A 25,264-nucleotide genomic window follows, 5' to 3' on the forward strand; every position below is an offset into this window, starting at 1 on the left:
GTTATGCTCAAAGTCCTACAAGCTTGGCTTCAGCAGTATGTGAACTGAGAACTACCAGAAGTATAAGCTGGGTTTTTGAAGAGGCAGAGGAACTAGAGATCAAATTGCCAACATTCACTGGAGAAAGCAAGGGAGTTCCAGAAAAATATTTGTTTCTGCTTCATTGACTATGCTAAACTTTTCATTGTGTAGACAACAATAATCTGTGGCAAGTTCCTTAAAGAGATAGATGTATCATACAGAAGCCTGTATGCCAATAGGGCCACAAAGCAACATTTCGAACCAGACATGGAACTACCAGTTGGTTCAAAATAGGAAAAAAGATATGACTGTATATTGTCACTCTGCTTATTTAACTTATATGCAGAGTACATCATGCAAAATGCCAGGTTGGATGAATCACAAGCCAGAATTAAGATTGCCAAGAGAAATATCAACAATCTCAGATATGAAGACAATACCATTCTAGTGGCAGAAAATGAAGTGGAACTAAAGAACCTCTTGATGAGGGTGAAAGAGGAGAGTGCAAAAAGCTGGCTTGAAACTCAGCATTAAAAAAACTAGGATCATGGCATCTGGTCTCACCACTTCCTGGCAGACGGGAAAGAAATGGAAGCAGTGGTAGATTTTATTTTCTTGGGCTCCAAGATCACTGCAGACTGTGAATGCGGCCATGACTTTTGCTCTTTGGGGGGGAAAGCTATGGCAAACCTAGACAGCATATTAAAAAGCAGAGACATCACTTTGCCAACAAAGGTTCATATAATCAAAGCTGTGCTTCGACTATATGGACTATGAGAGCTGGATCATAAGGAAGGCTGAGCACCGAAGAATTGATGCTTTCAAACTGCAATGTTGAAGACTCTTGAAAAACCCTTGGATTGCAAGGAGATCAGATCTGTCAATCCAAAAGAAATTAACCTTCATTGTTCTTTGGAAGAACAATACTGAAGCTGAAGCTCAAATACTTTGACCACCAAAGTGAGAAAAGAGGACTCATTGAAAAAGACACTGCTGTTGGGAAAGATAGAAGACAAAAGGAAAAGAGGATGGCAGAGGATGAAATGGTTAGATAGTGTCATTGACACATTGGGCATAGGTTTGAGTACTAGGACATTGTTTGAAGGAACTAAAAGCCAAAGTGCAGGAAAGGAATATAGAGTTGGCTTATTTGATGAAGGTTAAAATAGATATGTAGTTATCTCTGGTAGCCCTTAATGGGCTTTTGCTGACTAGGTATGAATAACGGCTTTAAGAAATATGGAAAGAACAGAGCATTGCTGTTTTAAGAGATGGTGATAAGCTATGAAGGGAGGGGAATTACTTTTTTTCCTTCTTTTTTGTACTTCCTATTTTTTTCTTTTTATATTTTTATAGTTTGTATTACTTTTTATTTTTCCTAATTGTAATGTTTAATAAAATTATAAAAAAGAAAAAGGTGCTTATGATTTATGAGTTTGTACATTAGAAAAAAATAGCTTATGGAAAGAAATTTTGAAGTAACCTTATAGAGAGGGTAAAAAATAAATGCATTTATAACTGCTGTTAAAATTTTCTTAGGTATTTGCTGTTGTTATTTATTTCTTTTCTAATATTTGTATTATCTTGTTAAAAATGTTTTCAATAAAGATTATATTTTCAAAAAGAGTCTCTATTCCTGAGAAATCCCTATGGAAGTTTGATATTTTCCATTGATCTGCATTATTCTGCCATTGTTAGAAAAATACTTGTACGTGAATATGTTTCAGATGAACACCAAGGATTCTTTGGAGTTGCATTTCAATAGCTATTGTTCACTATGCTGAACTTTCAGAAAAACATGTAAGTCTGAATGTATGCTATTTGGCAGGAAAAACTACATTTAAAAACATCATTCCTATTAAAAATACCATTGTCTATCTGCATTTATTTACTGAGATAGTTTATATCCAGTTAGAATATGTGCAATCAGAATGCATTTTTTACATTTGTATTTCTTAATTAGTTGGCTTCCTGAAGCTCAAGTCATTCAGAAGGCTTTGAATTCAGCTGCTAATAATGTTTACCAGTATGGACGAGAATGGATAACATATAAGGTAATTATGAGATTCCTCTTTGGAAATTAATATTCTGATGTTTCTTACTTTCTTTTCAGAAAGATTCATGACTGCAAAAGTAACCTTTGATCTATATTTAGTATTGACATAGTTTGCAAATAGTTTGTCTTTAAATATTAATGAAAAATAACTTTTTTGCTATTATTTATCAGATTTCATAGTGGTCTGCAAAATAAAACTACAAAAAGTATGTTAAAATAGATATATCAAATTATTTAGATTAAAACCATAAATTTGCAGTTGTTATTAAACTATAATTTGTAAATGTTAAATAAGCTTTTTTATTCTGCTCTCCCTTCTAATTCATTATGACATCAGATTTTAACAGTTACTTGTTCATCTGCTAAGTCCAATAAAAGACTTGCACAAGCTTATTTGGAGAATATACATTAGTCTTTATTAAGCAGTATTAACTGAGCAAAAAACCCTGTTGGTTCTAAACATAATGCAGTTCTGGATTTGATAAACTTAATTCTGTTACTTTACTTGTTCCCTTTATATACATTCTGATTACTGTCATGATTTAATTATATCAACCAAAGACATAACACCTGAAATTGTTATTGTTACAATTTAAATACTTTTCAATGGTATGAAAAGTTTTCAAACTGAATGACAATATAAAACATTCTCTTAATAAATAAAGGCCCTTGGAAAAAAATATTAATTTTTGTAAATCTATTTTTTCAATATTTGCAGTATTTCTAGCAAGTGAATGAATAAATGGGATGAGCATTTGTCTACCTAAAATAGTTTCTTTGATTAATGGATATTTAGTAAATATAAAATACATAATCGGTCAGTGAATATGTTCCTTTTCAAATATTTTGATACATTTTTTATATTTTATAGCTTGATAAAATATTAGGAGAAAAAGTGAATAGCACTGCTGTGATTGAAAAGCGAGTTCTAGAGCTTTGGGACAGACTATATCATTCTTGGTGTGCAAAAGTGAGTATCTTTTTTATATTGTCAGTATATTGATCCAGGAGAAATTACAGCATAATATTTTGTTAATAGTTACAAAGATAAATTTCACCTGATATGATTATGTAAATATCTCTTTCAATATGCATGATTTTGTTAATGACCTGGGGGCTTCCAATGAAGAGACTAAGAAGGCATACACATGGGCTGCAGTTACATCTGAAGCATGCCTAGCAATTATTGATTTATATTGAGTTAGCAACACATATGACAATGTATAACAAGTGATGTTGGTGACTGGATATACCTATTTTTTTCCTTCCTAGGGACAGTCTAGCTACACAAATCACATGCTATAAGCATGAATCCTTGTGAATCTTGTATTTGAATGAATTCTGTGTGGATCTGTCTTTTTGCTTAGTCTGGAAGCTACAACTATTGTAAAATGTGTGACCAAGTTGCTAAGTTAGTCTTTATACATAAGGCCCTAAAAAACTTGAGACTGGAATTGCTGACAGATTGTCCTTGTCACTACAGATAAGGACAATTGCTAAAATCATCTAAAGCAGTCCTGATATGATAACAACCAGAATGTCATCTGGCACTTATTTTCAGGCAGGACTTCTCAAATAGAGATGCTTTTACTTTGAAATACTGTCCCTTTTCCCTGACACTTTTGCAGCTCTGTTTTGGTCTCACTGTCACAGGTCTAGGACAATTCATTCTGGCCAAATAACCATACCCATTTCACTGTGGCTTTTCCAGCCCAGTTTACCCACAGCTTGCCAATGTTATACTGTCACCATTACAACTCTGCCGCTTCTCCGAAGCTGCATAGTTGTGGGCGTTGCACCATGACACATCTTCATGGCTGATTCCCCCCAAGGGAGGAATAAAACATGGCTCTGACGCTTCTGGTCTTTGGCACATGCCCTTTGGCAAGAGGCTCAGGGGCCATCAACAGCTTCAGCAGCAGCCAGCAACATTCAGATGGTGGTGGGAGGTGCAGGCGCAAGTTTGCAAATGGACCCAGTTCAGAGATGAGTCAGACAGTCGAATTTGGCTAAATAAAGAAAAGAAAAATAATAACACTGATCTTTCTCCTTCTCTGTGTGCTTATTGAGAAAAATAAAAAATGGGTTACTTATACAGTTTAGTGCAGAATTGCTAAACCTTTTTTACAAGTACCTTTGAACAGGAACCAAACTAAGATTTAAGATGAAATTGATCATGTTGTGTAAAACTAAGAATTCTGGGGTTTTTTCTATCTTTGTGTATATATATATAATAATAATAATAAGTTGGAAAGGACCTTGGAGGTGATCTAGTCCAACCCCCTGCTCAGGCAGGAAACCCTATACCATTTCAGACAAATGGCTGTCCAGTCTCTTCTTAAAAACTTCCAGTGTTGGAGCATTCACCGCTTCTGGAGGCAGGTTGTTCCACTAGTTAATTGTTCTGTCAGGAAGTTTCTCCTTAATTCTAGGTTGCTTCTCTCCTTGACTAGTTTCCATCCATTGCTTCTTGTCCTGCCTTCAGGCGCTTTGGAGAATAGCTTGACTCCCTCTTCTTTGTGGCAGCCCCTGAAATATTGGAACACTTTAATATGTGTATTAAAGTCTTTGTGTGTCATTGAATAAAAGAATAGTGAAAATATTTCAGGGAAATTGAGAAAACTTTTATGTAGCTGTCAAATATCTTTTATCACCAGAGACAAGATTTTAAATTCTATTAGGAAAGTGCTAAAATAAGCCATTAAAAAATTACCTTCACCCTTGTTTGCCTGCCTAGGAAAACAGGCAAAGAAAGCCATGTTCTCTTTTCTATCCCTGTGTTTTTAAGAACAGCCTAATTTCCATGCCACAACATATTTTTCAGGATCATTATCATCACATCAAGCTTTTTAAAGAGAAATTTAGCTAAGGGCTGCATTCTCCCCCACCCTCCTTTCTTAGGTGTCAGCCTATGTTCAGCCATTTCTTAGTCTGTGAAACTTGATGAGGAAACAAAGAACGAAAAAGAGATGTTTTCTATATGTTTCTCTATATTTCAATCCCAGGTTAAAAGAAAAATTCAATAGATAAAAATTCCAGATATTTTTCCAGTTCAAAAAGTATAGAAATCCTGTGATGAGAATCTAAGGACTTTTCACACACACACACAATGGCTGCCTTTCTTCCATACAGAGAGGACAGAGGTTATCAGAAGAACATATATCAAAAAGAAAAGAGAAAAAACAGTTCAACCCTAGCAAGTAGTTGAAATGAATCAGCATTCAACCACTAATCAACTTTTAAAGCAGAAAACAAAATGAAACAATAAGTTCAAAAAGTGAAATTTAATGTCCAAGTGTGCTTAGGATAATGAAACTGCTTACAGAAAGATGTATATGTCCAGTGACTTTGATTGTGTCCAGTCGGAATTGGAACCTTCAGGACCCCACCTTCCCAACTGGGTCCATGATTGTCCAAAAGTCTTCTTGGGTAATTCCTAAATGTTCCCATTCAAAACAGGGAGCAGCACTGCTAAAAAAAACACGTTTTGGCACTAAAATCAGCAGATCATTGGTAAGAGAAAAAATAAACTCTTAATCGTGCAACAGCCATCTTCGTTGGAAGTCCAATCCATCAACTTCTCCATGAATATTTAGATTGTTCATCCACTCCCCAAGCATTTATTATATGAAAATAATTTAATGAATACTATTTTAATAGTACTACAAATAATCATAATAATAACACTAACTCCTTGTTAACCCCAGGCTCAATAATGATCACTTAGAAACACTATGCCATAAAGCATCCTTTTTGTGATATAATTTATACTGAGATCTGTAATCTAGACTAATCCAGCTTTTATTTGAAAAATAAATTTGTACTTTGTTCCTTTTCTCCTGTGAAAATGAATACATGAAATGTTTTGTATTATTTTACTTTTGTTTTATAGAATACAACTTATTCTGGACAACAAAAAAGTCACAAAAAGCATTTAAATCGTGAGCATAGTTGGAAAAGCGATATGCTTGATTGGCAAGATGTTGCTTCTTTTATTCATGAGAATATTGAAACATTTCTTTCGGTATGTGGCTTTTATAATAAATATTTCAGGAAATACTAATTTCTAAATTCATTTTAACAAAAATAAAAGCAAATTAATAGATAGTTCAAAAGGCTGGCCTTGTCAAAATCAGCATCTGAAATTCAGTTTTGGTTCTTCATCAAAATGTTTAAATGCTGGCTTATAGTTCTTATCATTCTTAGTATATGCTTTCCTGTCTGTACTTATTTTTCTTCAGCTGCTGTTTTGCTAAATCCTGTGAATTCCTAGCCTCCATTACCGTAAATTTCTTCCATTATTATTCTTTTTTAAACTATCTGTGTACTGACTTCCTTCTACTGCTAAGCTTGTAAGCCGCCCTGAGTCTTCGGAGAAGGGCGGGATATAAATGGAATTAAAATAAAATAAATAAATAAATATGTGCAAGTTATTCTCTGTCACATATAATTACATACATTCCTCTTAGCCAGATGCAGCAAAAACAAAAAAGAATAAAAACAGTATGGGAATAGGGAAGGGTAACTAGTATATTTATTATAATATGTAACTGTTAACACTTTTTACAAAGCTGAAAAAGAAGACTATTTCCTTTACATGTCTAGATTGTGGGCATGTGTAGCAAGACAGGAAGAGAGAATCCCTATTTCAAATTATGTACTCTGTGTCTATTTGCAAAACCAAGCTGACCCCACTGTTGTGTCTGAGGTCAAAGATAAATTGTTACAGAAAAAGATACTGTCTTTCTTTAAAATAAATACAGGGATAAACTTGCAATTTAAATGAATAATGATTAGGTTTATATGTTTAAAACAGATTGTAATATATGCATATGCTATTGGATGACTTGAAAAAGACCAGCATAGAAACAGATCATTAAGAAGAAAATCTATGTGGCTATTTAGAGTTAATGAATCCCATTTCAAATATAGGTAGTCCTCAACTTACAACAGTTCATTTAGTGACTGTTAAAAGTTACAACAACACTGAAAAAGTGACATGATATTCTTCATATTTATGACCATTGCAGCATCCCCAAGGTTGCATGATCAAAATTCAGATGCTTGGTAATTGGCTCATATTTATGAGGACTGCAGTGTCCTGCGGTCATATGATAATCTTTTGTGACCTTCTAACAAGCAAAGTCAATGGGGGAGCCAGATTCACTTAACAGCTATGTTACTAACTTAACTGCAATGATTCATTTAACAACTGTGGCAAGAAAGGTTGTAAAACTCACTTAACAACTGTCTCGCTTAGAAAAGAAATTTTGGGCTCAGTTGTGGTAATTCAAGAACTACTCTTTGCATTTTTGAAATTCTACATTTTTATACAACCACCTAGAACTCATTATTTCTTTCAGTAAATAAAAAGATGATACCACTGAAAATTATTCCTTGAGATGATCTACTTATGAGGGCAATTCGGAAATAAACTTCTGTTTGGTTATCAGTGACAGATACTTGCAGATACCGAACTTTTATTACACACATTAGAAAACTACAACGTTACATTACTTTTCAACATAATTGCCATTCAGATTGAGGCACTTGTCTTAATGTCTTTACAAGATTTGAAATTCTTTAGTTGTAGTAGTAGTCGCTTGGCGCCACATCTAGGCTATGGGGGGGGATGATCAAAAACATCCCAATGGAACTGCTTCAAAAGTTTTTGGGTGTGTTTAGCGGTGTGCAGGCAAGCATTATTCTGAACCAACACCATGCCGGAAATCAGCATATCCTGACGCTTGTTATAGATGGCTCATGTTTCACAGTAGACTTCTGAACTGATGGTTGAACCATGCTCCATGAACTTCATTAGCAGTACTCTTTTGGCTCTTCACATTTGGCACGATTTTCTATGGTATCACTTCCAGTGTGGTGGTGATGTGAAGGAAGCATTAAATTATATGTTAGATTATATTTAAAAATAGTTTTCAGTAATGATATTTTATCTATCTATAAATTCACAATTTTTAAATAGAAACTGCAAAATCCACTGATGTAGATCCTGACACTAGAAACAACATCTACACTATCATAAAATATTATATATCGAAAGATTTACTAGTTTTTCCTTTAGGTTACAAATTCATAACATTGGAAAGACAGTGAATCCAATTTTCTGCTCAATAAGTTAAAATATTTCAATAACTGATCATTCAGAATGTTTTTCCGCTTAGATTTAATTAAACTGTGTTTTCTTATAAGTTAAATTCATTATTCCATAACCTTGCTCTATGATAATGCATTTAATTCTTCATCTTTTTGTAGATCTTAGAATCCCTTTGGATAGTGATGAGTCATAATGTTAGCCTTCTTTTTACCACAGTTACAACTTTGCTAACAGTCCTCTTCCATAGTAGCACTGCAGTTCTTAATTTTGTTCTTTCACTGGTAAGTATGACCACATTATTTGTATGGACTTAACATGATATTTAAAGTGAGCAGAATATATGTATTCTGTCTTTATTATTTTTACAAGTAATTCAGGATGGCAAACATATCCAATAGACCTTTCTCCTATTTTCCCCACAACAATCCTGTGAGATGTATGGGCTGAGAAAGAGTAACTGGCACATAAGATTCCTCTGTTATTCCATTCATCTTCTGTACTTTGAATGCAAAGGTGCACTATATTACTTATCTCAGGCATAATAATATGTGAGGTTGGTATAAATTCGTCCACTGCAATATAAATATTGTTACCTCACAATTCTATGAATGCTGTACCAAAAGCTCTGCTTTTTCTCTACATAGACATTCATTCTAATCCTTACTGTGGTCTTTAGATATGACTAGACAACCTTGGCTCATCCTTTTAAAGATACTTTATTTACCTTAACAGAGAAACAGAATGACTGAGAGTAGCAAAAAAGTAGTGGCAATGTGAGCAACTTCTTGCAGGTTTCCCTAGTAACTCTATTTATGGAAAGTTGGCAAGGAGCATTGGAAGTCAGCTGACTGATTGGAAAAGACTGTCACTTTTATGGGAAGAGGAGAAATAAAGGAATGACCACAGCAGGCAAAAAAGCAGAGGGAGAATGAAATGAGTGACTTCTGACTTTCTGCTGACTTCCCCATTGACTTTGCTCTAAGAAGCAGGCAGTGAATTTGAAAATCACTCATCATTATCTCTGGCTGACTGAAGGAATTGTCTGCCACTTTGTTGGTGGGAGGGTGAACAGAGAACCACTGATCGTAAGGAAAATTGCATTCTTGTTCTCCATCCCAGTATTTCTCCAAGGGCTTCCTCCCTCCTTCCCTCACTGGACAACACCATTAAAAGGTTTCAAATATTCAGATATTCACCACTACTGCAAGGTTTCAAATCTCAAGCTAATTGGGAGCAGGGACCAGAGAGAGGGGTGTGGATATGCCCCATCCATTTTCTTTGTGCCACACAATCAATGGGTTTCTGAGAAGAATAGTCAAAAGGCACAGTTGTGCTGTATCAGCCACAATTTTTATCTCATGGGAGTAATGGGTTCTGGATTTTGGATGTATTCTGTAAGTTGAGATACCTTGGTTCAAAACGTGTTCTGGGGTGCACCTTTTTGCCCAATGGAAGGGTGTAAATAGGCATAAGAGTTTTAGTAGTGTATAGTTTGCACAGTACAGTCCATATCAAATAGCTTTTGAAAACAAATAAAATATATAAATATTTTAAATATATAAAAAATAAAATATGAGTTTAGAAACTAAAGATGCTTACATTATCTCTATCCTTCTCTGATCTTAATGGAGAGTAAAGATCAGTTGGAAAGATGTATTTTCTAGGTGCAAAGAAATATTCTATTTCATTGTTCTCTCTGAACAGCCCTGATCAAGATTCCATCTAAAGAAGAGAGGCATTGTGTGGGGAAAACAGCTTCAGACACTGTTTTAGAAATTATTATTTTTTTGTAAAAGTTTTTATTGTTTTTTTCCCATACATTCAGTAATAATTTTTCAACAAACGTGTGCTGTCTGAGTTTACATTCACTAATACATATTTAATTCCTAATCCTTTATTTTTTCCTCTAGCCATCGATAACATAAGTCCCAAGTTTGATAATATTCCATTTCTTCTTTTTCTTTCAGTCTCATAGTCAATCTATTCATCTCTGCTCATTCTAGTATTTTTTTATTATTTCTTCATCTGATGGTATTCCTTCGTTTTTCCAGTATTGCGCAAATATAATCCTTGCTGCTGTTGTGACATGCAAAATCAAATATGTGCTTTGTTTGTTAGTCTTTTCTGGCAATTGTACCTAATAAAAAAAGTTCAGATTTAAAATCTACATGTTCTCCCAATATCTTTTCTAGCCAGGCATGTATCTTTTTCCAATAACACTTTACTTTGTCACAAGTCCACCAAACATGATAATAAGTGCCTGACTTACGTTTACATTTCCAACATCTATCTGACATGTTTTTGAAGATTTTTGCTAGTCTTGCTGGTGCCAAATGCCATCTATAAAACATTTTATATAAATTTTCTTTGTAGGAAATTGACATTGTCAGTAATTTTCCCCCCTAAATTTTGCTATTTTTCTAATTCTATATTGTGTTCAAAGTTTTTCACCCATCTTATCATTGTTTCTTTAACTTTTTCGCTTTCCATTTTCAAAGTTAATAGAAAATTATACATTTTCTTAGTTTTTCATCAGAAGTTAACAATGTCTTATCAAACACAGTTTGTTCCTTATAAATCCATACAGCTTAACATCTTTATCATATCTAGCTTGCATTTGTAAATGTGCCCACCATGTTAGATTGATACCCTGAGTTTCCATTTCTTATTCAGATTTTAAATTCACTTCAGAATTTAGAATATCTCTATATCTCCAGATTTTTTCAAAGTTCACTAAATTTGGGTGTACAAATGCTTCCATCGTTGACAACTACCCTGGAAATTTCAAATATATTTTACATTTTATTTTTCCCCATGTTGTTAATAATGCATTTCTTATATAATGATTTTGGAAATATTTATGGACTTTATTTTTCCCATACCATAAAAAACATGCCACCCCAATTGTAAATCATGCCCCTCCAGATATAATAGACTTTTATTTCTGAGAGTTATCCATTCTTTTACCCATGTTAATACAGATGCTTGATAATATAAAACCCACTCTGGTAGACCAAGATCTCCATTTTCCTTCGCATCTTGTAACATTTTCATCTTAATTCTAGCTTTCTTTCCTTGCCGAATAAATGTCAAGATGAGTGAATTTAAATCTTCAAAGAATTTTTTCTCAAATTTTATAGGTATTGTTTGGAATAAGAATAAATTTTTCAGTAGTATATTCATTTTTACTGTAACAATTCTTCCTAATATTGACAATTGCAAGTTTTTCCATTTTTCCAGATCCAATCTTATTTGATTCAATAATTTTGTATAATTATCTTCTTTTATCATTGGAACATCTTGCTGTTAAATATATTCCCAGAGAGGACCCAGATTGTTGGGGGCAATTAAGCTGACTTTGTAATAATGCCGCTTGGGGTGTGTGTGAAAGCCCTAATAAGCAGGCATATACATAGAATGAAGGCTACTGCTAAGTTGTAAGCCACCCTGAGTCTTCGGAGAAGGGCGGGATATAAATGGAATTAAAATAAAAAATTAAAAAAAAATATTTGACCTTATTAACCATTTGCAATTCTGTTTTTTCCAACATTCTTTTTTTTTGTTTATCTGTGAGGTTTTTAACTATTACTTTGTTTTTTCCCCTGTTTATTTTCATGCCATTTCTCCATATTGTTCTATCTTTCCCAATAGTTTAGGGATCATCTCCAAAGGTTCTTCTAAAATAAATACCAAGTCATCAGCAAATGCTTGTAATTTATATATTTCGCCTTTTATTTCTAGTCCTTTAATTCCTATATCTTGTTTAATATTTCTATTTAAAACTTCCAGAGTGAAAATAAATAACAATGGAGATAATGGACATCCTTGCCCTGTGCCTTTTCTTATCTCAAAGTTCTCAGTCTCAGTTCACAATCACTTTCACTGTTTGTTTATTCTGTGTTGTTTTTATTGTGTTTATAAAGTTCTGTTCAAAGTTCATTATTTGTAATTGCTGAATCATAAATTGCCAGGAAACTTTATCAAAAGCCTTTTGGGCATCTAGAAATATAAGGGCCAATTGTTTCCCTGGGTGTAATTCATAATATTCCAAAGTATCCATTAGCAGTCTTAAATTATTTTTGATTTGTCTCTTTGGTTAAAAAAAAAACATTTTGGTCTGAATGTATAAATTCAGTTAAAAATCTTTTCAGTCTCTCTGCTATTATTGAGGTAAAAAAAATTATAACCCATATTTAATAATGATATTGGCGTTTAATTTTTTATTTGTGTCAAAGCTGAGTCTTTTTTGGTATTAAGGTAATATTTGCTTCTTTCCATGTGTTTGGAAGTTTGGCCTCCAACAATAGTTCATTGCAAACATCTTTCAGCGGTTCCCTTAGTATATCTTGTAAAGCTTTATATTACTCTGCCGGTAATCCATCTGGTCCCGGTTCTTTCTCATTTTTTTGTCTTCTTATGGCCTCTGTTATTTCCATCATTGTTATTTTTTCCTCTAGCATACAGGTTTGTTTGCATTTTCAAAAAAAATTGCTTTGCTCTTTTTATTTGCTGTGCCAATTTTTCTGAATCCAACAGAAAAATTGTGTTTTATTGCTTCCATTTCTCTTTTCAGAATCTTCTTTTACGGATTTATTTGCAGTTCTGATTCTAGTTTTTTAATTTTTTTCTTTTAATAGTACATACTGCTGTCTTTTCTGTTTGGTTTTTTTATGCCATGTATGTTATAGCTATACCTCTAAAGTACGCTTTAGCTGTATCCCATACATTTTGTAATGTTGTATCTTCTTTTTTTTTGTTTTCTTTGAAGAAAAACTCATATCGATCCTGGACCAGGATTTTTAACTGTTTGAGTAAAATGTATATTGTAATTTCCCTCCAAACATCTTGTACTCCAATTTCTTCTATCGTATTAAAAAGATCTTAGGTAATCTTTTCCAGTTTTCCCTGTTTTACTACTTTTATAATCTAATGTCCCATCCAGCAGCACATTAAAGTCTCCTATTAAGCAAATACAGTATTTTGGTACTCCATTTCTACTATTTTTCTGTGGAGATTTTGATAGAATTCTCCCTGGTTGTTATTTGGTGCGTAGATTACTACTAACAATGTTTGTTTTTGATGTAAGCATATTTCTACCATCACAATTCTTCCTTCATCTGAATAAATCATTTTAGAATCTATTGTCTCTTTAATATATACAGCAACACCTCTTTTTTCTGTTGTGCTGATACATAATAAAGTTTCCCACTTTTGGGGTATTCCAACAGCTAATAATATTGTTTTTGTATACATGTCTTTTGCAAACAAATTATATCTATATTTAATTTCTGTAGTTTTCTAAAAAAAATCTTTCTTTTTGATAGGGAGTTTAGTCCATTTATATTTACTGGAAAAAATCCATTTTCTTTCTCCATTTCAATTATTTATATTTAGGTTTAGTCAATCTCGTGTTCCTCTGTACTCTGGGGGTTCCTTCATTCTCTTGGTCAGATTTCTTTCTGTTCTGTTTGTATAATTACTTCTTCAGTTGCTTCTCTTTGTTTCTGATCTTTCCTTTCCTCTTGTTGATGTTGCACTCTTTCATCTAAGAATGCCTGATATCTTTTCTCAAAATCTTCTGCTTTCCAAACTGAATCCAATCGGTATCTTGTATTATTCCAATTGATTAATATCCCTTCTGGCATTAACCATCTAAAATTTATGCCTTTTGCAATCAGCTTTGTAGTTAAGAAATGATATTGTCTTCGAGTATCTCTTATGCTCTTGGGTATCTGCTTTAAGACCACAATTTCTTTATAGGTTAGTTACCCTAAGAATTATATCTAAAAACTTTTTTTCACATCCTGTAGGTTAGGTACTCTTTCTTTGAGTTCACTTTTCTTCTGGCTGGCGATGACTTGGGGTGTCTGGGCTTACCAGGCAGCCTTTCCTCCGTCCTTTTAGAGCAGACATATGAAACACAAGGCCCAGGGGCCAGATCTGGCCTGCAAAGTGGTTTCATGTGGCCCGCGAAGCCATCCTGGAAACAGTGAGGGAACGGGCCCTCACTGCCTTGGCCCTGGCCCAGAGACCCTCCTTCTGCCAGAGACCCTGTCCCACTCCTGCCCAGGCCCCCATAGGCACCCTTGATGCGAACGATGTAGAGCTGGCCATGCCCACCCAGTAGGCCATACGAATCTAGCCACGCCCACCCAGTAGGCCATGCCCACCCTGGCCATACCCACCCGGCCCTTGAGGGCAACCGCAATGCTGATGCAGCCCTCAATGAAATTGAGTTTGACAACCCTGTTTTAGAGGGTTTCTTCAGTCCTTTTGGACTGACTGCCATCTGGGCCAGACTCCTGAGGCATCCCTCCTTCTTCGTTGCCCCTTGGGTTCGCCGGGCAGAACGAAATCAGGTTAAGAAGCCGGATCCCTGGCTTCTTCCACCCATTTTGTTGAACACCAAACTGGAAGTCTCTGTTTTAGAAATTATTTTTTTGCTGGAAGTAGATTTGCTTTTCCTTTATTTTTTTTCTTTCATTATACTGTGAATTTTGAGTTTAAAAAATCAAATTTTCTTCTATCTGTTTTACAGGTGATTTTCCTGACCACATTATTCTACCTTTTAAGTTCCAGTGATGAATACTATAAGCCAGTGAAGTGGGTAATCAATTTAATCCCTTTGTTGCAGTCTGATGCATCTTCAAACATAGTCAGCGAATCTTTGGAGGAAGCCATAAGGTATAGTAGTTAATGGAATTATCTTGATATAACATGCATGATTTGCAACAGTTTTCCCTGCCTACCGTATTTTCCGGCGTATAAGACGACTTTTTAAACCATGAAAATCTTCTCAAAAGTCGGGGGTCGTCTTATACGCCGGGTGTTAGGGTTAGGGGCGGTTTTATTGTCTGATGTTACAGGAAAAACCAGAGGCAACACCCCTCCACACATACACGCAGGCAACCTCGGCAGCTCATTGATAGGGGGGGAGGAAGGGGGAGGGAATCACAAAATTGCTGTCCGTTGTCAAGCCCTGCGGGCCCGACACTACGCAGGGGGTCTCGTTCCAAAAACAAGCCCTGCTTCACCTACTAACCCCCCACACTGCACACGGCTCACTCCATGACCCGGCGCTCCGACAAACAAGGGAGGAGGTCGCCCGTAATCAGTAAGCCCGACTATCAGCTGATCGTCGGTTCCTGGCTCTGCAAACCCGATGACCAGCTGCTTCACGGCGTTTGCACGCGCCTGCATCGCAGGGCTTTGCTGAGGACCCCGCAGGCACTCAGGAGGACAGCCCAGTCTGCCTTGCCGTACAGGGAGCCTGGGCACTACAAAACATGCTAGCTGTTCCCTTGCCTGCTGACGAACCTGTGCCGGGACTGCATGCTATAGCTTGCGCGCTGGAGGCAAGGGCCGGCTGTTTTCCGTCGGTGTCAGATGGACCGGAGCCGGGGACTGCTGGAGGGCAGCCCTGGGACATGTGGACAAGCCCGCTGGAGCCAGATACAGATGAGGGGGGGGCAGTTGGTTGGAGAGGGATAGGCACACACTGGGAGCACGTTAGCGTTTTCACCCGGGTTGGGGTAGAGGGGGTTTGGAGAAGAGTCACCCAGGATACTAACAGCAGCAAGGTTTACAACGCTGAAGTTGTCGAGAGTCGGAAGCATGTGGAGGTTAAAGAAACGCAGGCAGGCTCTGGATGCCGGAAGTGTACTTTGTACATTGCTAAGCACATTGATTTGTGCTTTATATTGTAAGCTGCCCTGAGTCTTCGGAGAAGGGCAGGATATAAATGGGATTTTTTAAAAAAAAATTGTGTACTACTGCTTGGATCGTCTTGGAGCCAGGGAGGGCTGGGCAAGCAGGGAGGGAGAGCTGACCCACCCAATCCAAGCAGACTTTGTATGCAGTGGGGTAGTCTTATATGGCGAGTATAGCCCAAACCCTATAATTTAACAGGAAAAGTAGGGGGTCGTCTTATATGCCCAGTCGTCTTATACGCCGGAAAACACAGTATTTATAAAAATGCTAAAACATGTTTCATTATTACAAAAAATCCTAGACTTAAGCAGGAGATATCAAAACAGCTAAAGGTGGGCATTTTAATTTTGTCTGAAGAAATTCTAAAAAGTTTGATGAATAGTTGTTTTTTATATTTAGTCTGACATTACAGGCTATATTTAGTGGCTGATGTTATCATTAATATATTCTTTATATTTTTTTCCCAGTGTGTCCCCTGACTTGAGCTTCTAGATCATGTGCATTTTCAGCTATCATTAGCATAATTTGGTTATTAATTATTCCTTCCTAATTTAAAAGCATGCTCATTTTGTTGCATAGCAGCCCCGCTTGGGTATATTCAGTATATAGATTTAATAAATACGAAGAGAATCTTACTTCTTTTCCAACCTGGAGACATGTTGCATCTAAACTGTAGTTTCTTGTCCTATATATAGATTTCCCAGGAGGAAAGTGAGATGTTCTGGGATTCCTGTTTTCTTAAGGATATTCCATATCATGACATGGTCAGCACAATCAAACATCTTTCTATAATCAGTGAAGCACATATTGACTTTTTGGGTTTTGTTTTTTTTTGCTTTCTCAATTATCCAATTATGTATCAACAAGAATGTCTCTTGTTCCTTGGCCTTTTCTAAGATCAGTGTGAACATCTGGCATCTCCCATTCAGCGAGAGTTCTAATTTGCATTAGATAATCCTAAACATTTTTTAGTAGCACATGAAATTAGGATAAGGATATTACACAGTGGTTTGAATATTCTGTTAAGTTTCATTTTGTTGGTATAAGCTATGAAGGCTGACCTCTTCCAATCTGTTGTCCACATTCTCCAGATTTGCTGGCATAGTTCATTTAGCATGTTTACGAATTCTTTTGATTGCCATATTTATAGGGCATTTTATCAATTAATTTTAGTAATGATTGGACTGCCAACTAAATCTTTAAATATTAGAGATTCTTGTGAATAGAAAATATATTCTAAGGTATCTTGGATACTGATATTTCTTCTGTACAAAATTTTAGTATACTCCTTTCACTTTGTGATCTCCTTAAATTAGTTACCATATGTCCATTGACATTTTTTAGCATGCAGGTCATCCTCAAGTTATGAACAATGGTTCAGTGACCATTCAGTTATGGCACTGAATGAAGGAGACTTATGTCAACCCATGAAGTTTGTTTGTTTGCTTACTTATTAAATTACATGATTGATTATAAATATCCATCTTGCTGTCTGAGTTGCCGCTGTCATTGTGTCCCTGTGATTATGTGATTGTAGTTCAAGTGCTTGGCAACAGACTTGCAGTTTCAAGTGTCCTGCAATTAAAATCACCATTTCCTACAAGCAAAGTCAATGGAAAAGCCACAAATTGGTTCCTCTGCTTTTTTGCCCGTACGTGGCATCTATACAATTACCCATGCTCCATAATGTCTGCTCATGGCAACCATTCACCTGCATACACCTGCACTCTATAGTTTCTGCCTGGGCACTCACTCATCTGTCTGTGGCACCTGTGCACCTGCCTGTGCTCTAGAGATACCTTCCCATGACAATCACCTATCCACACATGCTCTATAGCAGAGTACCCCAAATTTTCCAGCTTTGTGGACCAGCGGGGGGAGAAGATGGTTCACCATGAGCAACGGGCATGCGTGCATGTACAGCTCTCTTTGTGCAAACAGCAGATGTGTACCCACTGCTTACAGAAATAGAGCAAGGCATCTATTCACCTACTGCTTCCACAAGTGGGGATACGCATGCGCTCATCCTCCATTTCTGGCATCCCGGTTCTGAACAGGTCATGGCCTGGGGACCCCTGCTCTGAACAGGTCATGGTGCCTGGCTGCCTGCTGCAACCACCACTGCCCTATAGTCTAATTATATTTTCTGCATTATTTTTAACTTTGTCTTTTCATTCTCCAGCCATAAACTGCTCATGTTCTTACATGCACATTTTTAAATATTAGATTGAATTTGACCATAAAATCATAAATTTCCTGTTTTTCTGCATTGATTGGAGTATAAATCTGGATAGTCCTCATATTAAAAGGTTATCTGCAAATTTTAGCAAATCACCTGCTATTGTCAAGCATGACATCATGTGACTGCAACTTGCAACTTTCTTCAAGCTTCCTCATTGACTTTGCTTGTCAGAAATCAGCAGTGGTGGTCACAAATGGCATTCAGGTGACTACAGGGTGCTGCAATTGTCATAAATGCTGGCCAGTTGCCAAGTGCCCAAATCATGATTCTGTGACTGCAGAGACACTGCAGTGGTCACAAATTTCAGGACCACTTGTAAATCTGTTTTTTTTCCAGTGCCATCATAACTTGAACAGTTGTTGAATAAGCAGAGGGTAAACAATTAAAAATTAGCTTTAAAGCCTTGTCAAATCTGATTTTCCATTAGTATCTCAAATATTAGAAACAATATAATATTACTTACCGTATATACTTGAGTATAAGCCGAATTTTTCAGCCCACTGTTTGGGCTGAAAAACTCCACTTTGGCTTATACTCCAGTCAACAAAAAAAAAGAACTGTCCCTTCGGAACAGGCTGCTGAGAGAAGCTGCCTCGCCTGCTGCGCCCCCAACAACCGCCGCCGCCGCTTCCCCCCCATCTCTCGCTCGCCCGCTGCCTCGCCCGCTGCGCCCCCAACTCACCGCCGCCGCTTTCCCCCATCTCTCGCTCGCCCGCTGCCTCGCCTGCTGTGCCCCCAACAACCGCCGCCGCTTTCCCCCATCTCTCGCTCGCCCGCTGCCTCGCCTGCTGCGCCCCCAACAACCGCCGCCGCCGCTTTCCCCCCCATCTCTCGCTCGCCCGCTGCCTCGCCTGCTGCGCCCCCAACAACCGCCGCCGCTTTCCCCCATCTCTCGCTCGCCCGCTGCCTCGCCTGCTGTGCCCCCAACAACCGCCGCCGCTTTCCCCCATCTCTCGCTCGGCCGCTGCCTCGCCTGCTGCGCCCCCAACAACCGCCGCCGCTTTCCCCCATCTGTCGCTCGCCCGCTGCCTCGCCTGCTGCGCCCCCAACAACCGCCGCCGCTTTCCCCCATCTCTCGCTCGGCCGCTGCCTCGCCTGCTGCGCCCCCAACAACCGCCGCCGCCGCTTTCCCCCCCATCTCTCGCTCGGCCGCTGCCTCGCCCGCTGCGCCCCAACTCACCGCCGCCGCCGCTTCCCCCCCATCGCTCGCTCGCCCGCTGCCTCGCCCGGGACCAGCGGTGGCGCAGCAGCCCAGCCAGCCACGTGGAAACAACGCTTTACTGCCACACACACACACACACACACACACACACACACGCACAAGGAGGGAAACAAGCTTGACTGCCACACACACACACACACACGCACGCACGCACGAGGAGGGAAACAAGCTTGACTCAGGAGGGAAACAAGCCCCCCCACACACACACGCACGCACGAGGAGGGAAACAAGCTTGACTGAGGAGGGAAACAAGCCCCCCCACACACACACGCACGCACGAGGAGGGAAACAAGCTTGACTGAGGAGGGAAACAACGCTTGACTGCCCCCTCCCCCCCCACACACACACACCCACGAGGAGGGAAACAACGCTTGACTGCCGCCTCCCTAGCAGACCTCCCCATTCCTGTTAGAAATGGATCCCAGTACTTCTAATCCTGCACCAAAACAAAGACGCAGGTCATACGAAGCTGCTTTCAAACTAAAGGTTGTGTCAAGAGCAGAAAAAAGCAATAACAGTATTGCAAGTAGGGAATTTGGTGTTGATGAAAAACAAGTGAGGGAGTGGCGGAAAATGAAAGCTGAGTTGGAAAAGATTCCAAAGGCAAAAAAAGCTCAACGTGGTTTAACAACTCCATATGGGGCTCTAGAGACTGAATTGCATAAATGGGTTATGGAGTGTCGTCAAAATGGTTACTGCGTAACACGCATGGGAATTCGCTTACGGGCCCTTCAAATGGCTAAAGATGACAAATTAAAAGTACCAGGCATTGAAAATTTTGTTGCGTCAGCAGGATGGTGTACTGGCTTCATGAATAGGCATGGCCTATGTTTGCGGCAAAGAACAAAGATTTCACAGAAGTTGCCAAAAGACCTTGATGAAAAAGTGATGTCATTCCATTCATTCATCATAAAACAAAGAAAGATCCATAACTATGACCTGGGAGATATTGGGAATATGGATGAAACACCTATGACCTTTGATCTTCCAAGCAACAGAACCGTGGCAAGTTTGGGAGACAAAACTGTTTTACTCAGAACCACAGGTAATGAGAAAAACCATTTTACAGTTGTTCTGTCATGTTTGGCTAATGGAACTAAGCTGCGGCCTGTCATTATTTTTAAAAGAAAGACCTTGCCTAAAAAGGTCAAATTCCCACCACGAATTACAGTGCGCCCACATGTTAAAGGCTGGATGGATGAAGATGGAACAAAAAAGTGGCTGGAAGAAGTTTGGAATGGACGACCAGGAGCAGCCTTAAAGAAAAAACCATCATTGCTAGTTTGGGATATGTTCAGAGCCCACACATCTGATGACATAAAAACATTGGCAAAGTCTTCTCAAGTTACTTTAGCCGTTATTCCAGGTGGGCTTACATCTGTATTACAGCCCTTAGATGTGTGTTTAAATAAACCTTTCAAAGACCGTGTGCGAAAGATGTGGTGCGAATGGATGTCATCTGGTCAAGCCCGACTAACAAAAGGTGGAAATATGATGAAGCCTGACATAGAACTGATAGCAAAGTGGGTTCGTGATGCATGGGAAGAGATTCCAGAGGACATGGTGAAGCACGCCTTCAGGAAATGTGGCATAAGTAATGCTATGGATGGCAGTGAAGACACTGCTTTGTATGAGGACAACAACTGTGATAGTGATGACAGCGAACTCTGTGACAATGTATATGATGATAACCTCACACCAGCTACAGCTGAAGCTCTGTTTGCAGATACAGATGAGGAGGAGGAATCCAGTTTTGAAGGATTTTGATGCTTGTGTTTTAGCTTGGTTGCTTATTGAGTTAAGGTTTTTGTACATTTAAAGTTATTGTTAATACTTTAATGTTATATATTGTTTTTGTTGAATATACTGATAATATATTGTTTTTGTTGAATATACTGATAATATATTGTTTTTGTTGAATATACTGATAATATATTGTTTTTGTTGACCCTCTTTTCCACATGCCTCAATTAAAGCAATTTTATTGTTATCTACCTGTATTTTTATTTTTGAAATTTACCGTGAGCTGCTGCATTTCCCAGCCTCGGCTTATACTCGAGTCACTAACTTTTTCCAATTTTGGGGGGTAAAATTAGGGGTCTCGGCTTATATTCGAGTCGGCTTATACTCAAGTATATACGGTAATTTGCTTGAATCTTAGCAGATTAGTGTAAGGTCCTGCTTCAACTAATCCTCCCAAGAAAGCAGAATTTTGAAACAGGTATTGTCTCAAATGGAACTTTTATTGAGAGGCAATGATAGGAAGAAGGTTTAGCAAGATCTGATGTTTTCCCATGCAAAATGTTATACTAAAGTATCCCATTCAAACCCCGCCCCAACGGCCAAATGTCCGGTTTAATTTCATCCAATCCCCAGGTGTGAAGTTGTTATGGGAATGATAAGTGGAGTTCCCAGGCGCAGTCCTCTGAGTTTTGTTTCTTGACATTCTCCTCCCATCGGAGCAAAGTGGAGATAAGGCAAATGACCCATGGCACATTCCTTCCTCCATTTACACCCTGATGCATCAAAGGGGTAAAGAACAAAGTGGAAGAAATGCAAAGCCTCCCCCCTCCCAACAAAATAGCAAATCTCCCTGGTTGGGGGAGATCCAGGGGGTCTCTGGCGGGTGGGATGGTGGGCAGGAGGATCGTCCTGTGAGGTGAAGCGAGGCGAGACGGGGCAGGGCAGGGGTGCCATTGCCGCAAGGCAAGGCGAGGCAAGGCAGGGGCCAGGGCAGCTGCTGCCTGACACCATTGGCCCCTGCCCAGAGTAAGCACATGGGAGCTAACAGTGTCTGTCAGCAGCCACAGCCTGCTGGCCTCTCGATTGGCACACTGGGGCTTCGCAGCCCGCTGCAAATACTGGGCCAGCCCTCCAGCAGAAGGCAGAGGGGAGGGGAGGGGGGAAGCACATGATGCAGACCGCTAGATGCGCCTACTCCATCCCATCTGTTTTTGTTTGCGGTTGGAGAGCAGGTTGCTGCTGGTCATCTCCTTAACCCCTTGCAGATCTTGCCCTTAGCTTGCACCTGAAGCCTGTTCCCCTTGCACACCTGACGCACCTTAGCTCCGCCTCGGGCCGCTGCCACCAGCAGCTCGTGCAGGTCCATTAGGCTACCATTGCTGTCTGGAGCACCTGGCCCATCCAGCACAAAGGTGAAATGGTTGGCTAGCAAGCCCAAGTAGAGGTGGTAGAGCATGTCCATGGACAGCAAGCCAAAGGCCAACCCAAGCGGGAAAAGCTGAATCTCCACTGACACCATGTCCCCCCAGTCCCAGCTAGGCTTGTGTGCCTCCTCCCATCTCTTCTGGGCGTGATGCTGATGGGGATCCGGCTTTTCCTGCTTGGGGTGGCCTTTTGCCTGCTGGTCCTGGGCGTGCTCTACCACCTCTACATGGGGCTTCCATGCTGACCTCTTCACCTCCTTCGTCCTGGGCGGGCCTGCAGCACTGGGTGGCAGCCTACTGGACCTGTGTGAGTGGCTGCGGCCGCAGTAGGTACTGAGGTGTGCTTCACCCGTCGGCCAAGGGCAAGACCTTTGAGAGGGCTGAGATGACCAGTGGCGACCAGCTCTGCAACCAAAAAGCCATTCAGTGTTGCTAAGGATGGAAGAAGGTAAGTGCTACAGTACTTCCAACTCACACAGATTACAATAATCCTAAATGGAAAGATTAAAATGGTCTCACAATCAAGAGTTCTTCTCTTTTAAGCTGATCTATTCAGAGGAATAATAAAAAAACACCTCCATTGCTCGAATTTCAACAAGGGAGCCACAAGGCGACAACATGAAAGACAATTTGGGCTGTTGATTAAGCACTAGGCTAGAAACAGGGAGATTGCGAGTTCTTGTCCTGCTTTAATGTGAGTGACTTTAGGTCAGTCACAACCGAACTTATCTCACAGGGTTGTTGTTGCTGTGGGGAAAATAGGTTGAGGAAAGAGTGGTAGGCTTGAGTTATTTATAAAGGCAGGATAAACATGAACCAAGATATACTCAGCAGAAGTGACGGGGGGAGTGAGGGGATGGGAGCCAACAGCATAAAATTATTAAACAGATCATGATGTTAACAGCGCTATGAAGACTACCATCAATGGCTTAATAAAATAACCAAACACATCCATGGGATTAAAAACGCAGGGAACGCGAGTATGAGAAAAGCTATGGTCCAAAGAATTTTACCCTTCCCTCCCACCCGCCTTTGTTTAAAAGGCAGCTTTTGTCTATTCCTGAAGCTGCGGGTGTGACGAAGCCTCGGCCGCTCACCTTGGGGCAGGGCCTGGGCAACTTTCTGATTAAGCATCGTCTTCGGAAGCATGCAGGTTTTCGGTGGGAAGGGTGGAGTTTTTATGGGTTTGTTACTTCAAATCAGGGAACACCCATCTTAGTTATTGTTAGCAGGAAAAGCTTTGCTCTGATGCGCAGTAAGATGGTAAGTTCAAGGAGACTGTCGTATTCCATTCACCCATGGGTTGGCTTTTCCATGATACATACAACTCTTGTGTTTTTAAGAATGGTTTAAAGGTCCAGAGAAAAAATACAGTGAGAAGCACCCCACTGCCAGCCACTACTTTCTCCCCCGATGGAGCCCTCCATTGCTGTTGCCACTTGGACCCATCCCTCGCACAGAGCGCCCTGCTACCGCTGTCCCGACCCAACCCTTGCACAGAGCGTCCTGCTCCTGCTTCTCTGACCAACCATCACACAGACCGCCATGCTTCTGATGCCCTGACCCAACCCTCGAACAGAGCGCTCTGCTCCTGCCCTGACCCAACCCTCGCAGAGTGCCCTACTCCCGCCACCCCAACTTAACCCTTGCAGAGCACCCTGCTTCTGCCACCCTGACCCAATCCTCGCATGGGACACCCTGCTCCTGCTGCCCCGACCCAACCCTCACAAAGCACTGTGCTCCCGCCACCCCGATCCAACCCTCGCAGAGAGCCCTGCTCCCACAGCTCCCACCCCACTCCCACGTGGCACCTTTCCAGCTCCAACGTGGTCCCCCGTCACTTCCTCCACCACTGTGTGGGACTCAAAGTTCAATCAATCGATTCTAACTTTGTGACGGTGGTGGAGGCCTAAGGTGAAAAGATTTTATAAAATCGAGCTTAAAAAGCCACCTGCCCAGGGAAATTTTATGCAGGTTGCTAATGGACAGGACTGAAGGCCTAGGACTGGGGCAACGGCGCACTTGTCCACAGAGGGCTCTATGTTTCCTGTGGCACACATGCCATAGTTTCGCCACCATGGATCTAGAGATTTCTCTTTTTTGTATATATATTTTATTAGAATTTTTTAACATAACATAAATCATTCAGTAATTTGTAAACAGTATATATTAATATATATTTATTCCCTCAATTTCTTATTCTTTTTGACCATAGCTAAGAATGTATTTAATCTATTTAAACTTTAAGCATTCCATTCAATAGTTCTCATCTAATCCTTTAATTCCCATTCAAAACACATTTTTTATGTTTTTCTTATCGTCACATTTAAATAACTAAAACATTTGCTTTTGTTTAAATCATTTCCACTTTTTTCTTTTTTTTTAACAGAAAGAAAAAAACCATATTAATTAAGAAAAAAATCATTCCTCTAAGAGTAATATATTTCAAAGTTTTTCCATTTCTTTAGCCATATTCAAACAAATGTTTCTTTTTTGAGTATTCTCTCTGATAAGTTCCATCTATTTTCTGGATTTCCATTTTAGTCTTTTTTTCTTTGGTCGTTGCCTTTCTTAATCAGTATGTTTTGCTGCATCATTTGTTTCCCTGTAAGGAATTTTTCCTCATTCTTTTCCTTATCTTCAAAGTTGCTTAGACATGTTGAAATATTTCCCATTTGAATTAAATCATGATTTTTTATTTTATATGGTTCCATCTTTAAGTCTCTATCTC

At 39.3% G+C, this 25,264-nt stretch overlaps 1 protein-coding gene across 2 annotated transcripts in view; it reads left to right on the plus strand.

Moving 5' to 3' along the window:
- The window catches only part of TMEM245 (transmembrane protein 245), a 139,209-nt gene that overhangs the window by 63,201 nt on the left and 50,744 nt on the right, over nucleotides 1-25,264 (plus strand). For both annotated transcript variants that reach the window (XM_081343489.1, XM_081343488.1), the window contains exons 9-13: nucleotides 1,985-2,075; nucleotides 2,949-3,047; nucleotides 5,970-6,101; nucleotides 8,351-8,473; nucleotides 14,731-14,876. In XM_081343489.1, coding sequence (XP_081199615.1) covers nucleotides 1,985-2,075; nucleotides 2,949-3,047; nucleotides 5,970-6,101; nucleotides 8,351-8,473; nucleotides 14,731-14,876 — 591 coding nt within the window. The remainder of the gene's footprint in view (nucleotides 1-1,984; nucleotides 2,076-2,948; nucleotides 3,048-5,969; nucleotides 6,102-8,350; nucleotides 8,474-14,730; nucleotides 14,877-25,264) is intronic.

This window comes from Vipera berus (assembly GCF_964194415.1).
Source record: "Vipera berus genome assembly, chromosome: Z".
In the NCBI taxonomy this organism is placed as follows: Eukaryota; Metazoa; Chordata; class Lepidosauria; order Squamata; family Viperidae; genus Vipera; species Vipera berus.